We start from the raw sequence: 15836 nt of genomic DNA, 5'->3' as shown, positions 1-15836 counted from the left end.
AGCATTTCAATGAAAATTAAAATAAAATTCACTCCGGTAATTACTAAATTTAGAAAAAGTCTATTCATTATACTTTATACGGTTATAAATATATTTATATTTTTAAAAAATCTATTAAAGGTTTTATAGAATGTTATTATATTTAGAAAATAAAAATATTAATTAATTAAAAATTACACGTATAAATAAACATTTTTTTCCAAATTAAAAACTTAAAGTAGAATGTAAAATTTAAAATAACCTAGCCCGGCGGAAGCTAAAATAATTATATTGAATATGGATTACTTGGTAACCCTATTAGCATAAGAGAAAGTATTAAAACATACAGAGAGGAAACTGGTGTAACAAAGAGGGGGAAAATTCTAAAGAATCTTGTCATATTGTGGCTATCCCTCCGATTTAATTGCATTTGCAAACTCTTCTTCACACCCCTCAAGATGTATGTTAGTCAAAAGATCTCCCTTCAAAATCAAGTTCTAGTTGTTGAATGTTGTCTAGAGGCAACCTCTTCAAAAGAGAAAGACCTGGTGAAAAAATTGAATATAGAATCAGCAAATTTAGAAGCAAAACATAAAAGTTTAAAATAAACCAATAAGTATAACTTGACTATATATAATACCTCGAAGTATGGATAACTTAGTAGAAAAAGTAGATGGACTATTATTTTCAGAAACATTTTTTTAGACAAAAATTACAGAAACATTACTGTTAAACTTATCACGTCATATTAATTCAGTTATTGTATCTTATGATTACAGCCGTTTGTATTGGGTTGATGGATAAACTGTTGTACCAACAAATACTTTTACTTGGGAGTGGAACTGAAAATATTTAAACTCTTTGTTAAATAGTATGACCTTGTTTGAACAAACTTCTCACTAAGTACTTAAAAGAGAAGAAAATAAAAAGCAAAATGAATCAAACTCTTTTATAAATTAAAATTAACTTATATGCACCTTAGCTTGGGGAGATGTTAAACAAAAAAAATCTTAAGAAACAAAAAAATTTCTATAAAAGTAAAAGTGCATAAGTTGATTTTAACTTAAATGGGAAATTTAATTCATTTTAGCTTCTACCAAAGAAGTACTTATAGAAATTTTTATCCAAACATGTCTTATGAGTGATTGATCCCAACTCAAATTCCATGAATTATATATATGAAAAGGAAACATGAATACTTGCCAAGAAAAATGACATATGCCTATCAGGATTTTTTATTTTATTTTTAAATATGATTCTTGTGTGTTTACCTTCAATAACTTTATAGAGAGTAGACCACCATCTATCTGTAGGAATATGGTATTTATACAGTGTCTCTTCTATGTCTTCATCATGCTTCCCCACTAGAACTTCTTGAAGTGTTGTAACTGCAGCCGTTGTTTTATGAAGGATATCTTTATTTTCTTCACTACTTGGCTCTTGAAGGTGCTGGTGTAATGAAGAAAGGGTAGAAGCTATGGCAAACTGAGTAGAAGAAGTCCAGTGAGAAGAAGCTAATTGTCTCACATGGTGTTCCAACTCCTTGTTATATTCATTAGAGTTATTCTCTGTCTTTCCAAATACTAGGCTACATAAATACTGAGCATTTTCAGGTCCAGTACTTTGAACCATCTTGTAGAAAGCAGTTCCTTCGTTTTGTAAGAGCTCCTCTGGTGAACTATATTCAAGAACCTGGAAAGCATAGAGGAAGATGAATCTTAATATTGGATCATCAATGTTGACTTTGAGATCAGTGATTGTGAAATAAGAATCCTCGAATTTGCTCCTCGCTCATATATATGAAAGAGGAGTAAATATGGGCGGTAGAACCATACATGGATGATTACAATTAAAGTCACATGACTTTGTGTTTTAATCTTAACCATTCGTAATAAGATCTAATAAAATTGAGTGTGAATATTTCTTCTATATATGTATATTTTAATTCTTAAATGCGACAGTGATTTCTATGTAGGTACTTATACTAAAAGTTTTCAATTTAGTCTCTCTATATATAATTGTCTGCACTTTATTTGTCTATAATAATTTGAACTTGTCATGCAGTGAAGTGTAGTATAGGACTATAGGGACCAAATTAAAGATAGGTTTCATGTGTAGGGGCTAAAGTTATTATATTTCAGTCCCTACACTATTATGTTTAATTTGGTTCTTATACTTAATCATAACTTCATGCCAATCTCAAATTGTTATAACAACAATAGACAGTGAGGTCAACATTCAAAATGAGAACTAAATTTGAAACTTTTTTGAAGGAGGGCTGTTCTGCCACCGAGGGGGGTAAAGGGTAAATACCGGGGAGATTTACACCAATGGACCATGAGTAACTACATAAGTGAACTTGACACCACACTTTAACTCAAAACTGCAAGTCTCAGGTTTATGGGTTTTTCCTTCACTTATATGGTATTCAACCTTCTCATTCCTACATGATGTGAGACTTCACCTCACACTTGTACTCCAACAGGGACCAAATTAAAAACAAGTGTCATGTATAGTGAGGAAAAACATAGTTTGTCCAATTCATATCTACATTGCTTATCTTGTTCTTATAGAGCCATAATAACTGATGCATGTAGGAATTAAATATCTGTAACTAATGGTACTTGGACATACCCGGCCAGCATCTAGCAGCAGAATCTGATTGCAGTCGATGATTGTATTTAGTCTGTGTGCAATGATGAGCATTGTGCAGGACTGAAATTCTTGTCTGATAGTTTTCTGTATAAGTGCATCAGTTCTAACATCTACAGCAGCAGTAGCTTCATCCAGGACAAGAACCTTTGATCTTCGTAGCAATGCTCTAGCTAGACTTAACAGTTGCCTCTGTCCAACACTAAAATTGTCTCCTCCCTCTGAAACCTTTATTCAGTACAAGAGATTACCTTGTCATATTTCATATTTGCAATTGATAATTCAAAAAGACTCTCAAGGAAAAACCAATCATATAGAGGTACTAATATAATTATACCATAATCTGTTACCTACCTTAGCATCTAGACCAAACGTATTTCTTCTTATTACATCCTTCAAATGCGCCCTTTCTAAAGCTTGCCATAGGTCAGCATCATTGTGTTCATTAAATGGATCAAGATTGAAACGAACAGTTCCTAAGAGAAAGAGTGATAATTTTTAGAAGGGAGAAGTTTTACTGAAGCTAATAAACAATGTTTATTCACAACCAAGGGAAAATTTAAGATAATACAATGTTAATAATAATGTCTTAACCCTTATATTCTCATATGGTCAAGAAAGATAATACTTTCTGACTGACAGTTTGCTAATGCAAACAATTCTTCAAATTTTAGTTCTAATTCCATGATGATTAACATGCAGGTCCCAAAATAAACAATTCATATTTTTTTTTCCATGAAACAAAATGCAGGTACCAATAACCAAGCTTATTTAGGAGTTAGAATATAAATAATTCATGGATTTAATTTTGATCCACTGTCAATGTTTTTTAAACTATCATCCAATCATTTATTGCCACATATTGCAATAGTTTGATTATGAGAACCATTTAAAACTCTTTCTTTTAATAATATGCTAATTCATGATTGGATGATAGTGTATATACCTTTACACTCATGACATATTGGTACAACAATACCTGCCATTGTGGTCTGCAATTGTGGATTTCAATTACAATATAAAAACATTCGTAACAGCAGATTAAAATCAAACTCATATTTGGTTGTCTAATTTAGCACAGAACAAGAATTCTGTTCATGGAAAATACCAGAGAAAAGAACTGGAGATTGTGGTATGATAGTAAGAACTTTTCGAACATCTTCTAATCCGAATGTAGAAATATCACAACCATCAATAATGATTTTTCCTTTTTGTAGCTCCACAATCCGGAATAGTGCGTTAAGCATGCTAGATTTTCCTGCACCAGTTCTTCCAACTATCCCTATCTTCTCAGTTGGAGGTACTGTAAAGGACAATCCATGCAACACTGGAGGAAGTTCTGGCCGGTATCTCAGAACAACATCCTCAAACTCAATTGATCCTGATGTTGGCCATCCTGGTGGTGGACGATGTGTCTCAATTACACCGGGAGCCTCAGTTTCTAAATTTATGTATGTGTCGACACGCTCAACAGAATTTAAACTGTTTTCAGCTCTACTTGCTTGTCTGAGGACACCACTCAAGAGATTTGTTATGTTCAAAGTATAACTGAGAAGTAAACCCATTGTAGATGCAAACATTGCCTGGTTTGCAGCTCTTGCATTCTGCAAGACAGCAGATGTTGCTATCAACCAAATCATCAGGCCTCCTAATGTTTCTAGCCTTATGGTTAGCCAACGATTTGAGCTGATATTCACAAGAGTGAATCTGATGTTTTTATCCATGAATTTTCCATTAATGTGTGCCATTCTGTCATATGCTTTATATGCACGAATGCTTGACAAACCGTTCAGTGATTCACCAAAATGTGCATAAACAGGAGATCTTGTAATGGAATCCATGCGCTTTACCTCTCGAGCTGTGCTCTGCAAGGCAAGATGTTAGTAGAAAAGATCAATTCCTCAAACCATGACAACATAGTGCCAACTTAAAAATAATAAACTTTTCTGGTGTTTCTTTCCAGAAGGGTGTTTGACTGTTTTCTATTGGCACACCTTCACTTGAACACCAGTTTGACACGTTTGTTATGGTGGTTAGGAACTTATACCTTTGCAGTTTGCACTAGTTATTCCATGTTTATTTATAAATTAATTTCTTTAAAGAATTTTAACATATAATAGCAATATTGTAAAAAACAGAGAAAATAGTAGGAAGTAGGGTGCATATGAATCAGGCCTTCATTGCTGAGATAATGTTACTGTGGTTCAATTATGAAGTTTGGAGACTATAAACTATGCATCATGAGAAAAACTTCAGTGGATGTAGAAGGACTTCAGCCTTCAGATATCTGAAAGATTTCCCTTGTAATATATTGTGCAACAGAATACTAAAACTTCTAACCTGGACTTTAACCAAAAGAAAATCCTGTATCTCAATGTAAATTGTTCTGAAAAATATATAATACCCATAAAATGTTTGCACGTGTCCATTATTTAGCTATCATTCATCTATCTCTCTATGCAAATAAAAAAGAAACCCCTTTCTTTCCAGATATCCAAATCTCAAGAGAATCCATAATGCAAAAGTAGATAAAACCAACTTGGCATGTGAATAATCTAATGAGACGACTCTAAAACTAAGGACAAGATATGGGGCATACCTGGTAATATAGATAAGCTGCATAAAAGAAGATCAGAAGTGGCATTATAGCCCACAGGGATATGGTGCTCACGGTGCCTATAAGAACAAATGTCGAAAGTAGTTGCCAGACTTGCCCCAAAAACATGTTCACCAAATTAAAAACATTGGTATCTATATCTCCCGTATCTTTTGCAAACCTATTAATTATGCGGCCAACCGGATTAGTTTGGAAGAATACCATAGGAGCCCGGAGGATTTTATCTAGCATTGCATCGTGCAAATTTTTGGCAGCACGAAGACTACAAATGATCAACCAATAAGAGTTTGCAAGTGCCACAGATACCTGAATGCAGCAAAGGAAATATTCATTTCGTTTTCCCAAAAGCTGATAAATATAACTCTCTGTAAAGATGCAAATTACCAAACAAAAAATTAAATAGAGACTGATTGCACAATGACCTGTCCAAATGAGAAAAGTGCATAGATCAAAAGAAAATACGTTGGATCATAATCTGCAGTGGAATCTTGAGATGTCCACACACTTAACCATGTGCTACTTGAAATTCGAAGAACTTCTGTTAATGTATAGCAAGAAAATAGTATGGAAACTACCCACAGTCCTCCCAGTGCAGATTTGTACCTGTAAATAATCACAAGTCATAACCAAATTGCAGCATCTAATTTAATTCAAGCACAAAATAAGTGTCAACAAGGCCAAAAGGAAAAGGAAAGAGAAAAAATCAACATTTTGTCATTTTAATGGAGGGAATACCATGTGTTCCTAATCCTTATCATTTGACAATCAAAATTATCTTATTCATAATTTCTTAATAACAATAACTCAAAGCAAATAAATTCATCCTTTTCTGAGGTTCCATGGCAATCTTACCGCATTACAACTTTCCAACTAACCACGCCTGTCTCCCGCTCTTCTTTCTTAATAAGTACTGATTTTCGTAATTTTCCTTTTTTCTCATAGCTTGCATCACTTGGTAATTCCTCAATTGCTTCATTATTCATGGGTAAATCGTTATCTGTGCCATGACTTTCTCTATCTTCATTATTATCTGCTTGTTCCATTTTCCCTGCATTTTCCATTAGTTTCTGAAATAGAGGCCCACTTTTTGATAACTCCTCAAAGGTTCCCTGCTCCTTAATCATTCCTTCACTAACCAGAATGATTTTATCCACCTGAGGGAGAAAATGTAGTTGGTTGGTGACAAGAACCCTGGTTTTCCCTCGTAGCCCTTCCTTTATACAGTTCCTGAAAACCTAAAGGTAATTGCAACTCAGACTATATGAACTATGATCATATCTATTTTCAAATTTTTAAATGGTCAACCATTAATGGTGATATCTGAAATTCAAACATTTATACTATATAAAAACTTCGTACCCCATTGCCCAGAGGCTCTTCGCTATGCGAAGGTAAAGAAAGAAAAATCCACGAGCATGCATTCCTTGCATTAGTTTCTTAATAATAAAAATCAGTTAGATTTGATTCTTGCTCACATAATATTGACAATTTGAATCAACATCGTTTATACTTGTTAAATGTTAAGGATGGAAGTAATTTTTGAATTTCAACCAATGTACCCTAGCCTCCATAGATGGTACTTATACCATAACATGGACTTGTCATCTAGAGCTTGATAAGAAATAAGGAAGATACCTCTTGAGCAATATGAGCATCAAGAGCACTCAAAGGATCATCAAATATATATATATCCGAATTTGAGTATACAGCCCTAGCTATGGAAACTCTTTGCTTTTGACCACCACTAATATTGACTCCTCTTTCTCCGATCTCTGTAAAATCACGTCCCTGAGAAGATATAAATGAGATGATTATAAAAAGAAAATTCCCATTAGTTTAGAGAAGATGACATTTTATAAACAATCTTACAGGTAGTAAGTTGAGATCATGCTGTAGAGCAGTCATATCAATGACCTTCCGATATTGTTCATATTCAAATTTTGATCCAAATAATATGTTTTCACGAACCTGAGAAAAGAAAGCATTCAGAATGATAAATGTGGTATTTTTTTCACGTAATTTGGTTTAAAAAAATAGATAAAAATTGAATCATAAGCAAGCTGCAACTCACTGTGGCATTGTAAATCCATGAAATCTGAGGAACATAAGCAACAGTGCCTCTGATTGTAGCATTTCCATTGGCTAAAGGAGGTAACTCTCCAATCATCGCTGAAATAAGTGATGTTTTGCCTTCTCCAGTACCGCCAATGATTGCAACTAAGCTGCCAACTGGTATTTCCACATTGATATCTGATAATGTCGGTTTCTCTTCCTGTGAATTGAATACAGTTTTCATGCATGAAGTGAAGTGTGAGTTACTAATATCAAAATTATAAAATGTATCCAAAAAATTGAAAACTATAGAATCTCATTCATCAAAAGCAACAACATGGTAATCTAAAACCTACAAGGATTATGAATATCATTATTCCAGTTGACACAGATTTGGCTTATATTGTAAACATATCTGTGCCTGTTAATTTTGAAAATTAACACAACTTTAAAAAACTAGTAACTGTGAACAGAAGGATCATAGACAAATTCACCTTACGATCCCATGAAAAGTATCCATTCTCAATTGAGATGGCTGGAAGTCCTGGTTCAATAGGTGGATTTTGTTTTAAATTTCGCTCCTCAGCTAAGAACAGTTCCTCCAAACGTTGCAATGAGACATTTGCATTTGCTACCTGTTAGAAAAAACAATCAGTAAGGAACAATTTGACATCGCCAAATAAAACAAGTGTTAACAGAACGTAACAAGGGACAACAACAACCTGACTTAGTAAGTTTGGTAGCATATTTAAAGGAAAGCGCAAAACTGAAAACAGAGATAATGAGGTAAATGCCCTGGCAGGTGTCAATTCTCCACCCAGTAAAGTGAACATTCCAAATGAGGTCACCGTCACAAGAACAGGGATGCTGTTCAGTATAAAACTGTTAAGCTGCAACAGAAGACAAGTAGTTAATATATATATATATATATATATATATATATATATATATATATAAATTTTTCACAATCTAGGAGAATTTCTATGTTATAAGAATGTTTACAAGCATTCTAAGAACATGTTTAGTCATGTGTTACATGCATATATAGAAATAAGTAATTGTATATGTTGTATGAATGATAGATGAATATATCTCCAAAATAATACAAACTGATACAAAATTCCAATAAAAGAACTTGTGGGTCCTATAAGCATATGGCATTAAGTACAATACTTCTGACAAAATAGTTTGTCACACTTATAAACAATTCTTTTATTTTGGTGTGAGATCCCAAGATATTACAAGCCTGGAATTTCATGAATGGTGGCAAAGTATCCTTGGAATTAGCCCCAAATGTAGGCAATAGTAGCATGTATTGCTACATATATCAAGCTTAAGAAACACTGACATTTGCCTTCAAAATCATCCCTGATATAGCTTAACCCAACAACAATGTCAATAGGCAATACAAATATTATTACCCAAGGAAGGTCTAGCAACATATTAGAAAGTCATTTTCTGATATCATACCAGGTGACCTTTTCCTTGAAAACAATTTATACTGACAGATTAATGTATATTAAATTTGAATGTACTTATCGACCTTGTAAGCCATCAATCTTTTGCTACTTTTAAATGGAGTATATAATTAATCCAATTGGTGTAAATGACTAACCCAGTGCTCTTGATGCAGAATGCATGAAAGATGATTAATATTAAATCCATTAGTTGTCACCATGAATCACAGACTGGATAATGGAAACAATAGAGTAACACTAAATTCTAAAATTATGTCAAGGCTCATACAGCATATAGCAGCTGGGCTTTGCGGAACCATGATAGCTCGTTGTCTCGTATGCTTAGAATTCTAGACTGAAAGCTTGTTTCCCATGCATAACATCTGAATCATATCAGCATATCACAAAAACTGTTAAAACACAATCTGAGTCACATGTTGTAAGTGGACATTTTTTAATGTATTCATACTTTACAGTATCCATGGCAGCCAGAATTTCATTCATGAGACCAACCCTTTTGTCTGTCTGTTGCAGTCCTTCCTTTGTCAGTTTTCGCATTTTGCTAATCACAAATGTCTGCTCTCAAAAACAATAAAATTATTTATTTATTGGATCAAAACCTATAAGAAAAAAGAGAGCAGTTATTGTTAAGAAAAGGAACAACATACCAAATATATCAGTTTCAACTATACTAATTTCAAAACTCTCTAACATTTGCTCTCTTTATTAAAATTAATTGAGTTTTAGCTTCTCACCAATAGGAATCATATTATTAATGTACCAAATGTACTATACAAAGAATAGAAAGATATCAAGTGCTGCTAGACAAGGATTCTCAGGGTTTTTTCCTAATATTTGTCTTTCAGACAGCAAAAACCATAATACACATATCTGAGGTATAAAAGAAGTGACAAAACTTGCCTGCAGTGGGATAATGAGAACTAGCATTAATGATCCAATAAGTGAAGCAACACCTAGTTGCTGGTATAGGAGAACAATAGCTACAGTGATACGGAATGGTGCTGACCATAGTCCATGAAGTTGTTGACATATTTGCTACACATTGCAAATGAACATTAACAATAAGATTTATACCATGGGAGCGTTTTACACTCTAATTAATAAAAATAAAGTTTCAGTTAATAAGTAGACAATAGACATGAATATTCAGTATAAGTAGCAAATGAACCTGTAATGCATTGGCATCTGATGTTATCATATTCATAAGCCTCCCAGATGGGAAGTTCTTTCGACCATCATTAGTTAGCCTTAAAGATTTTCTAAATATAGCAGCCACCTATATATAATTAGACAAGGTCACATCATATTAACTGTGTTGATAAATAAAATAAATTAGGATAAACCAGTTTATTTAGGGCTATCTAGATTGGAGGAATAGGTAGCTGGACTCTTAAGAGAAAGAGACATCATACCAAAGTTGATCTAAGCCGAAAACCAACACGCAAAACATTCTGGAAATACTGTGCTTCACAAAGAACACCAACTGCCTGAAAAGAGTTGAACGACTCGTTAATTGTTCTTTTCTTCATGTTAATAAATGCTATCAAAAGTACAAGACAGCTATGATATTAAAAACAAACTCTGCATTGTCAGAAAAAAGTATATATACTCCTCTATCATTCTTCATGCATTAAAGATATTCGTACAAGTCACTTATTCAGGGAAAGTTCTAAAACTAGTTTGTTCAATTGGGAAAATGTGGCTATAGAAAAACCAAGAGTGATAATATGTTTTTTTTATTAGTTATTTTTATATGAAAATAAAAACTGACATGAGAAGGTAACGCTAATTGATCTTTTGTTCTGAAATTATAGTACATCATTTGATTATTTGAAAAAGTATGAACTCATGCTACTCATATACTGTAAAACCCTTAAAACATGTTTTACATTGTACTAAAGGGTCTTTAAATTATAAGAGACAGTAGCCATACCACTCCAACAAATATTGAGAAGGCATAGATGTAACCAATCCAAGATGGGTCTCCTCTTTGCATTGACTGTCATTCAGCATAAATCACAATAAATGATAATGTAGCTAGCAGAACAAGCCACAAACATACTTGTAGAAATGAAATCATCAACGTAATAACAAAATTATCATTTAAAAAGGGCAACTTGTATATATGAAGAAGGTAAGATTAGAACTAATTTTGACCATTTAATCTTAAATGAATGGTCAATATTAGATTTCAATAAGCCTAAAGTGACTTGGTTGCAATAATGCTTTATTTGCAATCAAATACCTCTGAACCAGGAAATTACCGTATGCAACACATTAAAGTCTGAGTTTGAAATCATAAACAATCTTCATCGTTTTTTTGTACATAATGTTTTTCTCTATAGTGAGGGATGATATGATCTCAAAACAAATAGGCTTGTGAATTGACAAATTTTAATTGTTGTGTGTCCATTCTTTTATTTATCATGTCTATTCAGTGTATGCATGTGTTGTTGGGTTTATCATAATATGATTATGCTTCTCCGCACTCTTATTTTTCTTCTCACATCAATCCAATTTGGTTTGAAGGAGAAATAAACTTACATCTAAGAGATGATTCAGCAAAATAGGTCCCACAAACTGAGAAAGATCATTACCAATCTGCAAAGATCATTAAAAAATTTGAAGTTCCACAGGAGTCAGCACACATAAAACTTCACAACGTTATTATATGCCTTTTGATGTACAATTTTTGGCAAACTATACACAGATTATAATTCTATATACAAAGCAAGTCGTACAAGATGAGTTAAACTCTGATGAGATTACTGGTTACTATAAAATGAACAACAGGCTGCAGCCATGTACACCGACTATTCTAATGCCCAAAGAGCTTTTGCGAGAGTGTTTCAGAGTTATAAAACCATTCCTAGGCCTTCCCCTAACTTTTTAAGCTTTTGGCATTGCTGGTTCTTGACAAGTAGCATTTGTCATTCTTTCATTTGGTAAAGCTAATGACTTAAGCTTAGTTAATTTTGATTTTATCAATTTAAATTACATTTGAAGTTTAAATCGTTGTGACCAAATAAACCTCTCAATGTGCAATTAGAAGTAAGTAACAATGAGAAATGTTTACTGATTCATTTGAATTTGAAGCAATTAAGTTAAAGTTAAAGATCAAAATGGGGGGGGTTAAAATGTTCACCTTAAAGATGCCTCCCATCCAAAACCTAACAAAACATTGAAACCAAATCAAATTAAAAATGAGACCGTAATATTACTAAGTTCATCTTTGTAGAGTCCAAATAAAGATTAAACAACTAAGGAAAGACAAAGTATCATAAAAAAGCTGTCAATATGCACCTTTTCCCCAGACTACTGTTCAATGCTCTTAAAAGCCATGGGTTAGAGCTTTGAAATTCTAACATCCAACACTTTTGGAACCTGTGGTAACCAAAAAATACTTTAAATTATATATACAGGATGTAAGAATTTCATACAGTAATCGTGGAGAAAATATACAAACTTTTCAGTTAATGTCTCTGTTCGATCCCATTCATCTAGCTTCCAAACATCCTTTTCAGTTATTGGTTTTCTGTAGCCTTGTTTCATGAGTGGCGTTATCCATCCGAAACATATTCCTACACAGAATGCAGAAAACATCACTAGTTAATAGAGTTACGAGGATAGAGACTACCTAATTGCACAAAAAAGGAAAACAACCAAAAAATACACAGCAAATTGTAAAGCTGTGAATTGTTAATACTACTCACTAGAGAATATGTTGGCATGCCTCTCAGGGCAAACTTGATCATCTCCACAAAGAGGTTCATATTCACCATGGTCAGGTAGCTCAGCTTGCATTGTTGTATGACCAGAATAAGGAACCAAATCCGGAATGTAAACAAAAAGTAAGGTACCAAACAACACCTACATCAGAAAAGTAGCCACAATAAATTCATTGTGATGTATCTGAGTTAGTGGCATAGCAACTTTGAATGTCCTGCTGTTTCATGGTGAACTAAATAACAAAACTGTAACACACTAATGGCTCTTCCATCCCAATCTGCTTTAACTTACAAGTTGATACTTGCATATCATGCTAGTGCAGGATCATACTTAGCACAACCTATTAAATGTTTCACATGTAACATGTTAAAGCAACACCTTCAAAGCTACTGTTTTCAAACCCAAATATACAGAACAAACACCGTATTTGCTAGATTTTAAACTACGAATTGGGTTCATTTATTTCTAAGCACAAACAAACTAGTACAAATCCAGGCTGAATTGCATCAAGTTTTCTAAAAGGCTGTTAGACAATGCACATAATCATTATTGGCCTAGGCTTATAATTATACAATAAATATGAATTTAGTAGCCTGCTTTAAGAAAACGACACTCTTCTTAAAGTTGCAGTCTAGAATTGAAATCAACATACATGTATAATGAAGATTATTTTGAACTTCATTAAAAGATGAGAAAATCAGAAATTCACCTGGCAGATGAAACTGCTAATGTACAGAAACAGAGCAGATCTGCAAAAATGAAATGAAAGCTGGAGTATGTTGCTGCATATACCATCAAGAATGAAGTATATATTTTTTTTCTTCTGATTCATTTCAAATAAAAGTCCGGAATTCATTTCCTCTTCTGTGGCATTCAATGCTTTTCCTTGGTGACACACTGAAAGTCATAAACTTTTACACAAACAACTGACAGTTTTTTATTTTGAAAAACAAAATATTTATCGTTTGTAAATTGAAAAAACTCGGTTGACTTTCCATGCATACTAATCTCAAACTGGTAACCCTTAATTCTTTAATTTCCTTCCCAGGCCCATGACTATTGTCAATATACTGAACGGGCTTATTGTTAACAGACATATTTCACTGGGTATGTCCATCACATTAAAGTAAATTATTTTAGAAAAAGAAAAACTCATGATGCTACTAAAGCAATAAAAGCTTACTGTTTATATTACTCCTTAGAATATGAGAAAAAAACAGTATGAAATACAATGCATTATTGACCAAAAAGTGAAGAAACAAGGTTTTAGGCTTAAAATTGAAATCTACCTGCTGCAGTAATCTTTCACTGGCAGAAGAAGGTTAAGCATTACAATATCTCCCACCAAAACATATATAACTCCAAAGCGCACCAACCATCTAAATTGTCTGATATAAACCTTTGTTTCCAAGAGGATGAGAGTTATCATTGAGCTCCAAGTAAGCGCTTCAACGATCAGTGTAGTTATCTGCAAAACCACAAAAGCAAAAAGCGTTTAAAATTGCACATTCCAATCAAATTGTACACATTTTTCAATTGCAGCATAGCATCTATCTCCTAACTATCACTAAATGAGCTGAAGCCATCATCAAATATCAACCTGGAGTGACAGAAGATACTGCGCATTCATGCAAAGGGACCTCATTGGAGTATAGTATGCATGACACACTTACCTCAACTGGAGCAAATTCGGTTTCGCCATTCAGGTTGAAAGCTGAATTTCCAGTTAACAATCTCAAAATAGGTTGAACAGCACAATAAGCAGCCAACATTCCCATAAGATAGCTATAGCAATTCGAACTCAAACAAAACCTCTGAGCTTTAGCATTGCAAGTGATAAGCCATATCCGATACAAGCACAAACCCACAAGAACCAAATTGGAAATGGAGATAACAAGAGTGTTGATTGCACAAGGTGTATAGGACCCAAAAGCACTATCCACTGCTTTTGCCCAAATGCTGTTCTCTGCTGGCCGGCAGTACCAATTCAATGGCTGAAACCCCATCTTTGGTTCAGTCAGCTAACACAAACCCTCCACAGATTTCACCAATGATACTTCAAAATCTCTTTTTATAGCATAAGAGAGATCAGTATCTCTAACATCATACCACAAACATCATCACATTAAAACAACAAAAGGGGGGTGGTAGTGGAAAAATAAATGAGAAACACCACTCGTTCCTTAACCATGTAGAAAAACATCAAGTACAATAATTTGAGTGTGACTCCTCCCACCTTTTTGGGTTCACACAAGAAAACCAACATGAGTCAAAGCTACAGTTAACTATGTTAGTGTACAATTTGCATGAAGACCCGTCTTGGATTTTGCCAATTAAACTGAAAAAAAAAACAAGGAAACTGAAAAAGTATCCAAAGAGCAATAGCAAGTGACAGTTACAAAAACGTGAGGGTTGAAAAAGAAGTGAGAATACAATTGTGGGACGGTGTCACAAGACAAATATGGAATGTAGCATTAGCACTTAACATTATTATTGCATGACAAATATTATTTGATACTATATAGATAACATTGTGTAAGGCATAAGGTTGGCATATTAGTGTAAGATTTAATTGTATTCACATAGGGGACAGTTTATTTAGCATAAGGATCTATATTTAATTCTCTCCCTTTGTGAAATTTTGTTAGGCCAGTGGCACCTAGGGGTGTTCACTGGTAGGTTTGGTTCAGATTTAGAAGGGTAAATTTGGTTCAGATTTGGGAGAAAATAATATCCAAATCAATTGATTTTAATTGATTCAATTTGATTTGAATTTTAGAATTTTTTTTTTTTTTGTCTAATCAAAATCGAAGCAACTTCATGATGAACAAGTTGGTTTGGATATAGAAAGTGTGAATTAAATACTCAAACCAATTAACATTAAATTTCAATTGGTTCCGTTCGAATTGTCAAGTTCATCAAATTGATCTAAACCAATGACACGTGTGATATCTAACCCATTAAAAAAACTATAGATAACCTCATGCTTTAGATTTTGTGAGTGATGGATATGCAACTTCAATAGTACACGACAGAAGACAACGTTGAAAGTTTGAACCAGAAATGAATAAGACAAACATTGTTCTATATGAATATTCATTGCTAACGTCACGGCTTACGGGTTATATAGCGTAAAATAATTAACTAAAATGAAAATAAAGATTCTCTCGGTTCAATAATATAAGTTGGGACCATTTTACGAAGTTAAAAATAATGATAAAGAATGAGTATGTGTTCAATAATGACTCTGAATATGAGGCCACATATACGACCTGAATGATGTCAATCCAGTGAGTGGCTAGTGGCTACTAATGACTCCAAGAGAAATA

At 33.4% G+C, this 15836-nt stretch overlaps 1 protein-coding gene across 1 annotated transcript; it reads right to left on the bottom strand.

Annotated features, from left to right (window-relative positions):
* Positions 1-257: 257 nt before the first annotated feature.
* On the bottom strand, positions 258-15322 carry LOC100811691 (ABC transporter C family member 12). The gene is made up of 27 exons (XM_003527479.5): positions 14181-15322; positions 13797-13975; positions 13217-13256; positions 12492-12648; positions 12245-12359; positions 12082-12162; positions 11924-11948; positions 11323-11379; positions 10712-10777; positions 10191-10265; positions 9947-10054; positions 9679-9813; positions 9227-9333; positions 9047-9140; positions 8023-8190; positions 7795-7935; positions 7320-7520; positions 7118-7216; positions 6884-7036; positions 6101-6483; positions 5671-5851; positions 5231-5554; positions 3740-4496; positions 2986-3107; positions 2614-2859; positions 1251-1671; positions 258-524 (listed from the first exon to the last, which is right to left on the bottom strand). Exons 1-27 carry the CDS (start codon positions 14511-14513, stop codon positions 445-447), a joined length of 4848 nt encoding a protein of 1615 aa, XP_003527527.1. The 5' UTR covers positions 14514-15322; the 3' UTR covers positions 258-444.
* Positions 15323-15836: the final 514 nt, after the last annotated feature.

This window comes from Glycine max, chromosome 6, assembly GCF_000004515.6.
Source record: "Glycine max cultivar Williams 82 chromosome 6, Glycine_max_v4.0, whole genome shotgun sequence".
Classification (NCBI taxonomy): domain Eukaryota; kingdom Viridiplantae; phylum Streptophyta; class Magnoliopsida; order Fabales; family Fabaceae; genus Glycine; species Glycine max.
Note: the sequence above shows the minus strand (reverse complement) of the source record. Positions and strands in the feature narration are given on the sequence as shown.

Excerpts from the sequence above, each read along its gene's own strand:
- LOC100811691 (XM_003527479.5), bottom strand. The coding sequence starts at position 14,513 with ATGGGGTTTCAGCCATTGAATTGGTACTGCCGGCCAGCAGAGAACAGC. Across the intron at positions 7,936-8,022 it reads TACCAAACTTACTAAGTCAG|GTAGCAAATGCAAATGTCTC; the intron begins GTTGTTGTTGTC and ends TTTTTCTAACAG. Across the intron at positions 4,497-5,230 it reads CAGCTTATCTATATTACCAG|AGCACAGCTCGAGAGGTAAA; the intron begins GTATGCCCCATA and ends CTTGCCTTGCAG.